The following is a 12,969-nucleotide window of genomic DNA, read 5'->3' on the forward strand; positions in this document are numbered from 1 at the left end:
GACTGGCACACCTAAATGGAATGCATCCAATATTAATCCAATATTAATATCATCAGTTACACATGTGCCTTTCCTGCTATGAAATGCCAAAACGGATTTCTATATGTGTTTAATTGTAATCCTGAACTTATCGCTTACCTGTGATGACGCCGTGTGTCTCCACCTTTTTATTTTCAGACAGCCAATCACAATGCGTCAGCTTTTCATAACGCAGCACAGATCAGAATACGTTTCTCTTTTATTGTGTTTATTTGACATAAATATGCTTTAGGGCATCCAGCATGTGACTGTACTTTGTGTACACGAGCTCTGTGTCATAAAAGCAAAGTAACGGCGGGCTTTGTGGTGACACCATGACTGAGACAGATCTCGCTGTTATGAGGTATATATCTGTGTGACTGACTCGACTTAAGTGCCCGGATGAGCCTCGGTGGTCCGGGGTGCAGGCTTCAAACTTGTAGCTGCTTAACGGCAGAGTGGTTCAATTCCACCTTTCGGGCGACGCAGTGCTAAATGATGTACTAGCTAGCCGTTGATTAGCTCAGTAAGTGATCCGTGTGTGGTTTTATCGATATCTACAGTGACGATACAATCAGAACTTGTTGATTAATTTTAGTCATAGCTGTAATGGATCAACATAACGTAACGTAGCACATTTTAACACCAAACAGTCGTGTTTGATTTTCACTTTTTGCAACCGTTAAGCTTTTCTGATTACGTCACGAGCCCACTTCCTGTCAAGCTTTGTCCTCGCATTTCACAATAAAAGTCCAAATTATTAAAAGGAAAAGTGTCACATTTTTTCTTCACAGTTGTTCTTCATCAACGTACATTTACTCAAGTACTGTACTTTAGTAAAATTTATTAGGTCTTCATAAACACACTGACATGAGAAATATATGTTGTCATTGTTGTATGAATGAAGACGTTTGTCCCTTTGGCCTTTATATCTTTATTTTAAATAGGCTATTGTTGTTTTTTATATTTCTATGCATATCCTAGTTGAAAATCAATTAAATAAAAGTGGAGCTTATTTTGATTTATTTTAATCAAGCCAAGCATGACATAGAATGTAATTTTGAACAACTTTTAACACATAACTTACTGTGAACATGAAAATAAATCTAGTTAAAATGAATGTAATAATATGGTTATATTTTTGTGAGAGAATTGAAAACGTTTTATTCTGCTAGTCACAGCAGTGATGAAAATTGAAAATACATGAAAGGAATGATAAAAAAATGTTGTAAAAATTAAAACGACAAAAATGTATTCATGATATACTGTAAACACATGTTCAATCTACAACAAGTGTGATTACTTTGCATGTTACTGAATTGACTGACAGTCTGCGAAAGCCAATAATCTGCGAGAATTTCCTGTCCTGCCATCCAATCATCTTCCTCGTCGGTGAAGGCGGCCCGGTCAATGCGGAAACCAGCCTGTGTAACTGGGGATGCGTGATGTCCTTGCCTGCATGATTTTGGGATAACGTGGGTTAAAATCTCACCCTGTATTTGGTGGAGGTCACTGTTTTCTTATTACCCGGTAAGACAGACTTCTGAACTTATCCACGACGGTATATTAGACTCGTAGAGGCCTCGTTTCGTCAAGTAAACCGATGTGTAGCTAACTGTTGTTGGCCTGCGCCCGTCAGCGTCCTGCTAACGTTACGAAAGTGTTTGCATCTCTTTAAATTGATAAATAAATGTATTAGTTAAAATATATAGTCATTACCACGCAACCAGCGGTCAGAAACTCATAACCTTCAGCTAATTGATTTAGTTTAAAAGTAATCCCACAATTTAGCAGCCACTAAATTATTTCAGAGAATTTGTTTAGAAGGTTTTAATTAATCTAATTTTAACTAGAAAATGCAGCAATTAACTAACGGTATCGATTAATTCATCAATTGTTTATTAGTTTTTTTAAGATACATTGACAGATACCCAAACACAAGTTACCAGAGTCCAGTGTCATAATATTTATAATGTGCTGAAACAGTTAAAAAAAAGTAATCACAACGCTGAAATACCAACTTTCTTAGTATTTATGTAAACATTTCCTGCATGTGGAATAAAAATGGAAGAGCTCTTTCACTTGCAGAAAATGTTTAAATGAAAACAAAGATGTTTTAAGTTGGTTAAGAGCTGAGTTTTGTTGTTGTTTGTTTCATCCTGACATTTTCCTTCTTCTGTCTTCCAGATTTGACTTTAAAAGACGGTCCGTTATGCCTCTTCATAAATACCCCCCCAAAATCTGGGATGCCCTGAAACTGAAGCATGGCATCTACGCTCGTCTCCCTAAACACTACCTCAAGTCCCTCGAGCAGAAAGAACCCACCCCTGTCCATTGGAGGCCCCTGGGAGTCCAGTACCGAGCCAACCCAACAACAGGGCAGAAGGAGCGGGTGCAGGATGTCCCGATCCCCATCTACTACCCTCCACAGTCCCAGAACGGCCTGTGGGCAGGAGAGGGCTGGATATCAGGCTTCAGATACGCCAACAATGACAAAGTGAGTCTCCAGGAAGATGATTTTCTTTCTTTATTTCTACTACAGTGTGTTGACATGACTTGATTATACCATAATGCACACAGTTTAAGCTTCCAGCTGCTGTAGATTTATAACTCTCTCCTCGTCACGGTAAAAAGCCTTCAGTAAAGCAGAACTGTCATGAAAATCTAGTTTGGTCTTAGTGGGAATTCAAATCAAAGTTATGTTTGCAGTCAAATAAGCAACTGTTGCTAATGCTGGCTTTTTTGTAAGTGTGAATCGCAGGTCCTACAATATCAAATTATTACAATACTTTAGCTAAAATATGATATTGTGATATTATGATATGTTGCAATTTAAATTTTTGAGTGCAAACTCTGTCTCTAAACCTTCTCAGAATATTTTTATCCATTAAGAATTTATCCACAAAAATGTATTACAAGGTTTAACTCTGTTCATCACACTTTATTGGAGTAAAATAGATTGTACAGCATTAAAAGCGTTGTGCAGCTTCACTGAATTCAAATATGAAGACCAAAGTGTGTTTTTGAGAAAGCTCATTGCATATTTAAAATATTTATTGTTGATACAATATTGCCAAGCAAAATATAACATCATGTTGTTATTGGTCTCTTTCCCTGAACTCCACTTTGAGGTATTTACAGATGGTAACATGGCACCAAAGCCCAGACAAAGACATCTAAAGACATGTAGATCCTTCTGACATGTTCTGTGTTCTTAAAATAGTCCATAAAAGTACTTTTTGTTGACACATGTAGCTCTAGACATCATACTTCAGTTTATCTGTCTCCTGTTTTTATTGATTTCTGAATTGTCTCTTTCCGTAGATGTCGACTCGTCTGAGGAAGACCTGGAAACCACAGGTGTTCAAGCGAGAGTTGTACAGCGAGATCCTCGACCACAAGTTCACCGTCACAGTCACAGCGCGCACCCTGGACCTCATCGACGCTGCTTACGGATTCGACTTTTATATTCTGAACGTAAGAGAATGCTACCTCTGTGTGACAAAATTACATTTCCCATAGGGCTTTTTATATGACTGTAATCATCCAACTCCTATCAGACATCAAAGGAAGACCTGAACTCCAAGCTGGGGATGGACCTGAAGAGGGCCATGTTGCTTCGCCTGGCACGCAAAAACACAGAGCTTTACCCCAACGACCCTGTCAAGAGAGAGAAGGTCTACAGCAAATACAAGGTAGGTGGGATGTGTTTACTGAGCGATCCTGAATGTGTTGGGAATGAGTGATTTCTGGCATAATGTTTTCCAGCTACTGTACAAAAGAAGGAGTTGTGCTAAAAACCAAATTACATGTTTCTCTTTTCTGCTTCCTTCTGTCTGAGCAGCAGTTTGAGATCCCAGAGGAGGAGGCAGAATGGTTGGGTCTGAGCCTGGACGAGGCCGTGGAAAAACAGAGGCAGCTGGAGCACAAGGTAACAAAGTCCTCAAACACGGCTGCCTGACGCGCACCTCATTCAGCACTTTATACAGAAATTATAAATAGGAAACCTAATGAATAGGAAACACAGAGTGCAGATATCTTTTTGATGGGAAAGACATTCATTACAAATCAGATAGATTTCACCAATAGCCAAATCACAGACCCCTGAGAGATGTTTTGCATTGTAATGCAACAACATGTACAGTCTGTGGATAGTTTGTCCCGTGGGTTCGGACTCTGTTTTGTTCTTGTCTCCCAGGAGCCCGAGCCTCTGTTTAAGGCCTGCGTGGACAAGCTGGTGGAGGAGCTGCACGTCCAAAAACTCTCCGAACCACACCTCATAGAGAAGAAGTGACGGCCTGAACCGTCTGTGCGGGACCAGAAGCAGCTTTTCAGACTGAGAAATTAAGTAGGTTGAACTGTCAAGCTTCTCCAGATGGTGGTGGGAGTCGTCTAGTTTCTGTTTCTGAAACATTTTTAGCGCTGATTGTCACACTCGGGAGAACTTGCTGCAGTTTCAACTTGTTTTTCCATCTGGGAGCGACACAAAAGTGGAAGTGACACAAATGACGAGGTCATGTTGGAGTGATGCTTATTTATTTCCCCTTGCATTTAAGAGCCATGCATAAGACATTTTAGGAATTAAGGGAAAAGCCTTCATCATTGTAAATACTCCCCGACCAGCTGTGATATAAGGCCCTTGTATAGGACATCTAAAAAATAAAAGATTTCCTTTTTTTCCCTTAAACCTCGTTTCTGCTCATCTGTTCTCCAATAATTATTAAATCAACTCTTATTATATAATTCACTGATTCACTGCATGATTTTAGGTGAGATGACACCTGTCTTGTAAGCAAAAGCAAGTCAAAAGAATAGTTCCACATTTTGGGTAATACTTTTATTTGCTTTCTTGCTGAGAGCTAGTTGAGAAGATCAATACCACTCTCTGTCTGTATGGTAAATATAAAGCTGGAGCTAGCAGATGGTTAGCTTAGCTTAGCACAAAGACTGGAAACAGGAGGGAAACAGCTAGCCTGGCTCTGTCCAACGGGAACAAAATCTACCTACCAACACCTCTAAAGCTCGCTAATGAACACGTTATATCTTGTTTGTTTAAACCGTACAGAAACAGTGTAAAAATGACAATTAGACGTTTTATGCTGGACTATTTCTTAGTAACTTCCTGGAGTCTTGTTTCCAGTCTTAATGCTAAGCTTACCATCCCATGGCTGTAGCTACATTTAACAGACAAAACATTTAATTTTCATTTCCTTTTATTTAAGGAAAACACGCATTAATTGACATATCTGTAAAAGTACCAGTGTTAGCCAGCTAATTTTAAACTGCAGTCCTTTTTAGCAAGATGTTCTAAAACCAATAAAGTGACATGTTAAAGATACGAACATAAGACAAAAAGACCCTGAAAAGACAAAAAAAATCAGCATGTTTAAGGAAGTAGCAGAACATAGATGCAATAATATATCGTTAACGTCCACTGTTCTGTATATGTAGCTGTGCAAAGCAATATGAGGCTGCGGAGCGTAAATGAGCAAACTATTGATAACCACATTTTGCACTGCAGCAATAAGCAATAACACAGATACAATTTTAAGAACCAATAGTATTAAATTTTATTAAAATGTTAATAGAAATACTTTGAAAGTTAATATCATACAAAAGTGTTAGCTATGCAGCACAAAGACACATAAGACACAGTTGTAAAAGTATTAATACTACATTGTTAATAAAATACTAGTAAATATGCCCATACATATCCATGCCTTGCAAAGCAGACCACCAGGCCATATACACATTGACAAGTTAGCAAAATAATAATGTGTGAAGGTGTTTCTTATTTCAGTTGGTAGGGATTCTCATTTACAGTGGTGGGAAGTAACTAAGTACATTAACTCAAGTACTGTACTTAATTTCTCCATTTTATGCTACTTTATAGTTCTACTTCAGAGGAAAATATTGTACTTGTTACTTCCCTACATTTATCTAACAACTGTAGTTATTACTTTACAATTTAAAAGTTAACACGCATACAGTCTTTGCTATGAACACTTGATGGTTACACTGACCAGCTACATCAACATTAAAATGCTGTTTATATGTTAACACATCATCAATAGTAATCACACACATTATATGTAGTAACATAACTCAGACAGGAGTCTTTCAACTGCATCACTGGTGGAACAAAACGCAACAAGTGCCCTCTTGGATGCCCCTGTGGCAGAGAAAGAAAACACGATAAAGAAGATTAATCCGTCACTGTGCTGCATAATGAATACTTTTTACTTTTGATACTTATAGTTAATTTTGCTAACAATATTTATGTACTTTTAATTAAGATTTTGAATGCAATATTTTGACTTGTAATGAAGTACTTTTACATTGTGCTATTGGTACTGTTCATCAGCTATGTCGAACCGTTTCTTAATGCCTCTAAAGTACAAGCTGAATATGTGTTTTACTACCTTTGAGAGGATGTACTGTAAACCCGGGACATGTTATGTATGTGTTTCCCCAATAGATGGCACCACAATGCTTTTAAATGAGTCGCCATTTAATAGTGTGAGAGATTATGACTTGTTTGAATTATGGAGCCTAATTTTTTTTTATTAAAATCACGTTACAACTGAAGACCTCCAGACACTAATCAAGCCCATCCATTAAACCATATAATGCCACAGTTAAATGCGTTATAGCTCCCAGAACTGTGAAAATACAGTGTTTTCTCAGCATTTCCTTGTTAGAGATGATGTTACAGTACTGCCATCAAAACAAACAGTGTCATAATAAACCACACATCTGCCCACGAAGACAGCTCTAATGCAGCTAAGGTCCTTATATGGTGCTCGAGTTGACCAATGGAAAAAAAGACGAAGGAGCTTATGAAAACATAAAAACCGCCGTTTCTCGCCTGGTTTCGCTTTCAACACTTCTATCTGTGTCAGTTTTATTTGGTGTTGTGTAGCTTTGTGGTTGCAGCATGCTATTATGGTAGTATGGGGAGTCCCACCTGGTGTGGGGACTCCCGTGGGTGTTGCAACCTCGGAACAGAGGGAAAAAAAAGATACCTGGCACCTGTAAACAGAAAGATTCACTCCTTATATAGATACAACCGCAGTCTGGAAATTACCCTTTAGAATAGTGTATATGGTTAGCAAATCATCCATATTAACAACAACAAACTCTGAAACTGACACACACCAAGTGCCAAATTTGGTGATTTTTCTCTGCTGGCAGAACATCTGGCTGGTTCATCTTCATTCCCATGAGCGAAACTAAAAGTTAGTGATGTTTGACTTTCATTTAAAATCAGGCCACGTAGAGTAATCGGTGACCATGCATGAGCTGCCTGTATCATATTTTTCCAACTAATCATTTGTCAACAACTTCCATCTGTGGAGAGGTGACATCGATCACTGCTGCAGCTAGTTTTGACCAGCCTGTGATTCACAGATCATTTCTCTGTCATCCCTGTTTGTCTCTACTTGTGTAAATATTTATTATGGTAGGTGCCTCCTCCCTTTCCAGTCCACCTTTGGCCAAATATGGATTTGGTTTAGGACCAAATACCTGCAAAACTAGTGACATTCCCATCAGCCTCAGTTGTATTTTGTGTTTAGTACTGACCAGCAAATGTTAGTTATGCTAATATGGTGTGTGTGTATGTATGTATATGTATATGTATGTGTGTATATATATATATATATATATATATACACACACATACTTCAAAATTCATGCCCATTGTGTCTCATGCGGAGATGGAAATGATCATTCACATTTTTATCTCATCCCGTCTTGACTATTATAACTCCCTCTTCACCTGCCTCATCAAAGCATGCCTGGATCTGTTATAAGGCGTCCGAAATGTTGCTGTTGAGCTTTTGACCAGGTCCTCCAAAAGGTCTCATGTGAAGACCAATTTAGATTTCTCTTCAAGGTTCAGTGTCCAAAGTTGTTGTGATCACTTATAGATTACTTATTAGATTAGATGGTCAGGCACCTGCTTACATTAGAGATCTACTGCAGCCCAAAATTACCAGCAGGGTTTGTTGGTTGTTCCTCGATCCAGGCTTAAAACTAAAGGAGTCTGTGTTTTTGAAGTTGTGGCTGCTAAACTTTCCTCTTTGGATTTAAGATCTGTGGACACCTTTAAAAAGCTCACCTGTTTAGACTTTCCTTTGTGTAATTTTCTATTTTAATTTATTTCTATTATATGGTGTTTTTATTCTTCCTAAGTCTGTTTTTGTGTCAGTTGCCTTGTTTCTTTTTGTGAATCACTTAATTATGTTCTGCTCTTGAAAGGCGCTATATAAATAAAGTTACTTACTTGTCATTTTGAGCATGTTAGCATTTAGCTAATTACAGTACAGCTTCACAGAGTCTCTCAGCGTTCAGACTCTGTTTCTAAAAACTCCCAAATCCAACTCATTGGTGGCACTTGTTAACCCTCCTGCAGCAACTAACTAATCTGTCTTCAGTTTCTTGATTTGGTTTTAGAAAGGTCCTCAGAAAGTATTAAAGTTATTAATTTGAGTTTTTTATCTGCAGGCACCTTGTTAACTGTGGTCGTGTTTGCCTATTGTGTAGATCTGGAGAGATTTATTGTATTTGTGAGGATAATTCACAAACAGGGACAACAGAATATTTCCTGTAATTGTTGTCTTCCTTTAATAATAAAGGACAGTAGGGCTGCGCAATATATACATTTGTTAACCGTCGGAGATTCTGCAGTACCCTTCAAACCATAGTACCTCTACTTTTAGTATGTCTGCTTTATGCCAATATTGGATTTTTACATGATTTTTGCACAAAGGTGATGAAGTACTTTGATTTGTCAGCTATTAAATTTGCTTGTCTTATTTTCTCCCAAAAAAGTCAATTGATTTCCAGGAAACCAAATATATATCAATATCACAGTATAAAATGACACATACCATGATGAAAATGTTATCCATGTCATCACCTTCTCCTACAGGACAGCATGGTGCCAGTTACTTTCCGCCACTGTAAATAATAGGCTAAGTACATTTACTCAAGTAGTATTTTGAGGTACTTTATTATTTTCATTTTATGCTACTTTGTACTTCTACTCCACTACAATTCACAGGCAAATATTGTACTTTTTACTCCTCTACATATACTTGACTACTTTAGTTACTTGTCACTTTGCAGATTCAGATTAATAATACAAAACATAATAAACAAATAAATTATTATGTATTCTTATAGGTTAAGATAAGACTATTGATCCCCGAGAGTAAATTCATTGCCACCCAGCAGGATATAAAGTAATTAAAATTAGCCTCATCTTTACCAGCTGCAACAAAGTGATGAACACATGACTGCATCAATAATTATTAACCAATAACATACATTATTCTGAAATTGGCCATTCTGCATAATGAGTACTTTTACGTTTGATACTTTAAGTCCATTTTGAAAACTTGTTTTTGTAAAATTTTGAATGTAAGACTTTTACACTGCATTTCTACACTGTGGTCTTGCTACTTTTACTTTAGTGAAAGATCTAAAAGAGTACTTCTTCCACCACTGATTGTTTAGCAAAATGTGTGTGATAAACAGTCGTGATGACCTGACAGAGTGGGTGTGCCTCCAGTCAAAGCACAGTGTGACTTCATCCGAGTGATGTAAATGAAAGTTAAACCTCCCCTTCCTGAGGGCAAACCGTACAAGCCCCCTGATTAAATCTCTCTGTATCATCATTTCTGGATTTGATTGTTTCCACCACACATGACTCATCCTGTGTGCTCAGTATTCCCCAGAGTCTCCACAAACCAACAGACACCTCTGCAAATCACAAACCGTAAAGTTGAGGTTCATGCCTACAGTCTGAAACTGATATCTTATTACACTGAGAAACATTTCATAGCCTGATATAATAACAGGAATACTGGAAGGAAGTCTGTTTTACCTCATAAGATTAATTTTAATGAGATTAATTAACGCATATATGCAGTAACCACTCACCAAAGTGAAAGTCTCAGGTGCATATGTATCTTCTCTGAATTTGGGCTTTGAGAAGAGAATTACTCCCTCACCTGTTTTGTCTTCCTGCCTAATCCTATACTATACTTTATTATACTACTACTACTACTAATAATAATAATAATAATAATAATATTATATCTCATTGTGAGCTATATTGCTGTACTGTACATTGTCATACTATATCTACATTTCATTTTATCTTCTTATACTATACTTTATATCCCATACTATAATAATACAGAAAATTATTTTATTATATTATTAATATTCTGGTGTACACTCTTATAGTATAGACGGTATCATGTTACTCTTATGTATACTACAATCTGCCGACTTTGCTGCTACTAATCACACCACTACATCACTTTGCTTGAGACGGTATTGCACTCATCAGTTCGTGTACAACACTAGTTGTGGGTACTGTATGCGTACTGCTGTTGCCTGTAAGTTTGAGTTTAATTGCTCTTGCATAGTTTTTATTTTATATACTTAGATTTTATATATTTTATTTTAAGTTTCTCTATTCATCTGTACTTATATCTGTCTTTGTGCTGCTGTAACACCTGAATTTCCCCTCTGGTGTTATCTAATTCAGGGTCATGATGTTGCTGCAGCCTTTGGACAGTTGTCCAGTCTAATATAGGGTGAGCACAGATCATGTCTGGGCTTTTCAAGAACACATATACAGTGCCTGAATTATTTAAGTGACTTGTGCTAGGACAGACAACCTCCATGTGACCATTTTGTGCCTGTAATTTTTACAGTACAGAGTCTTCTCATGAGCAGTCTCAAGGAAATAATCCTTTTTAATAATGAAGACATGGGTCAAGTTCACAGTTGCCTTTGATCACAATTATCAATCTCATGGCAAACTCATGTGATTTCCAAGGAGTTGTTACGCTCTTAAACACTGTTTTACTGCAGATTATAAATTTTGCTTTACCGCAGGGGTTTCAAAGTCTGAGACTGCGGGCCTTGCCTCAGACAAAGTTTGGAAAAAGGTGTCCCCTCACCCCCTTAGTTTACTTGCTTAGTTTCAATCAATTCCTAGCTGCCTATGGGATCATGATTATGTTATGTTTTGATCCCATAGACACTCAACAACTGAGCCAAGATAAGCCTAATAATGCTGTTTGACTTAACTTCAGACAAAAAGGTCTGTTCTACGGCATTTATTAGTTTCTGAATCCAAAAAAATTCCCCACAACTATTGTATCTCTTTAACCAAATCACACACATTTAGGCTATTCTATGTGATCTCCTTTTGATAACTAATGTAATAACTAATGGAATATTTTTTTTACTTCCATTCACTGAGCCTGAAACAGTTTGCAGCCTCTCACTTTGAAATTTGAACTTTAAAGGAATAGTTTGACATTTTGTGAAATACGCTTATTGATACCACCCTCATGTTTGACTGGAAACAAGGGGAAACAGCTACCCTGGCTCTGTCCGAAGGTAACAAAATCCACCTGCCTGCACCTCTAAATCTCACTGATTAACACATTGTGTCGTTTGATCCATACAAGTGAAAAAACGATACGGTCATGTGCCAAATAATTTCTTGGCCGCCCGCAGTAAGTGGTAGGTAGATCTTGTTACCTTTGGAAAGAGCCAAGCTAGCTGTTCCCCCCTGTGTCTTTATGCTAAGCTAAGCATTGGCTGACTGCATCTTCATATTTACTGAACAGACAGGAGTGTTATCAATCTTCTCATCTAGCTCTCAGCAAGAAAGCACATTTCCCAAAATGTCGAACTCTTCCTTTAAAATTTTGTGGGTACCACTGTCCCTGCTAAAATCTCTGAGCAAAACTAATCTTTTATACAAATAAACCTGAAAGAAAATCCTGAAGTATGCTAATATTTCCTGTAATGCTAGCCGTTAATGCTGCAGCTGAATTCAATAAAAATACACACTTGATATGTCTTTATTAAACCTAGACTTTACTGCCATTAGCAGAAAGGATGACCATTCGTTAAAACTGATAGTGTGGACATGTCTGGACGAGTCCTAGCTTGAGAATATGGTGGTACCATTTCACAGGAAATAAATTGCATCTCCTTGTGTACACTAGATAAAAGGCCTTGGAAACCAGCCCAGTGTGGAGTTTCCCAGTGGCTGTAAGCCATGTGTTCACTTCAAGTCAACAGTGATGGGCAGAGCCAGAAAAGGTAACACCTGCTCAAACCAACACACTCTTAACAGCAGCAAATGAGGTAACCAGGTGAACAGATGGATGACTGAGAATGTTGAAACTACATAGCTGTCACCATTGTTTACTGCTCAATAAAAACAGGTTTGTGGATGTGAGAGTGAACAAAATGAAGTGAGGATTGCTAGAGCTGAAACAATTAGTCCACTAATTGACAGAAAATGAATTTGCAGCAATTGTGCTTATTGTTAAATGTGACGATTTGCTACTTTTTTCTGTTTTATATCATTTTAAGTTGTGTATCTTTGGTTTTTGGACAAAATCACTTTGAAGACATTACCTTGGACTGTTTTTTCACAGTTTTCTGATACTGTATAGATGAAACAATTAAACAGACACCGAAAAAAAATAACGTTAATCTTTGCCAAATAAATCTATCTAGTAGACACTCTTTGATCAGCTACTTTGACAGAAGTCCAGCAGAAAAGCAACCGGTGTATCTGTGAAGGCAAATGGCGGACTCCGCCACTAACAAAGAAAACCACTATAGAAAGGAAATTCTAGAATATAAAGACATTGAATAGCCATTGCCAAAGAAATACAGACCATAAATAGTATCAAAACTGGGTTTGATTTAAGGATTATAACTTTAAGAAAACATGCTCAAAATTTGCACACAAACTTTAATTTGGTTGTTGACAAAAGAAACATTTGACATTTCGAAATGAAGGTTAGATAATAGTGTTAATTTCCCAATCTGTCTCAATCTATGAAAATTTACAAGGCGTTACAAGTTTCCCAATAAGCATGTGGCCTTACAAAATACTCA

General features: G+C 37.4%; 1 protein-coding gene and 1 non-coding gene across 2 annotated transcripts; both read left to right on the forward strand.

Annotated features, from left to right (window-relative positions):
* The first annotated feature begins 414 nt into the window (after positions 1-414).
* trnastop-uca lies at positions 415-501 on the forward strand. The gene has a single exon. It is a non-coding gene; the product is annotated as a tRNA-Sec (tRNA).
* Positions 502-1,390: 889 nt separating this feature from the next.
* Positions 1,391-4,705, forward strand: mrpl28 (mitochondrial ribosomal protein L28). Its single transcript, XM_044204031.1, has 6 exons — positions 1,391-1,548; positions 2,206-2,515; positions 3,343-3,495; positions 3,579-3,713; positions 3,863-3,949; positions 4,217-4,705. Exons 2-6 carry the CDS (start codon positions 2,231-2,233, stop codon positions 4,310-4,312), a joined length of 756 nt encoding a protein of 251 aa, XP_044059966.1. The 5' UTR covers positions 1,391-1,548; positions 2,206-2,230; the 3' UTR covers positions 4,313-4,705.
* Positions 4,706-12,969: the final 8,264 nt, after the last annotated feature.

This window comes from Siniperca chuatsi, linkage group LG7 (assembly GCF_020085105.1).
Source record: "Siniperca chuatsi isolate FFG_IHB_CAS linkage group LG7, ASM2008510v1, whole genome shotgun sequence".
In the NCBI taxonomy this organism is placed as follows: domain Eukaryota; kingdom Metazoa; phylum Chordata; class Actinopteri; order Centrarchiformes; family Sinipercidae; genus Siniperca; species Siniperca chuatsi.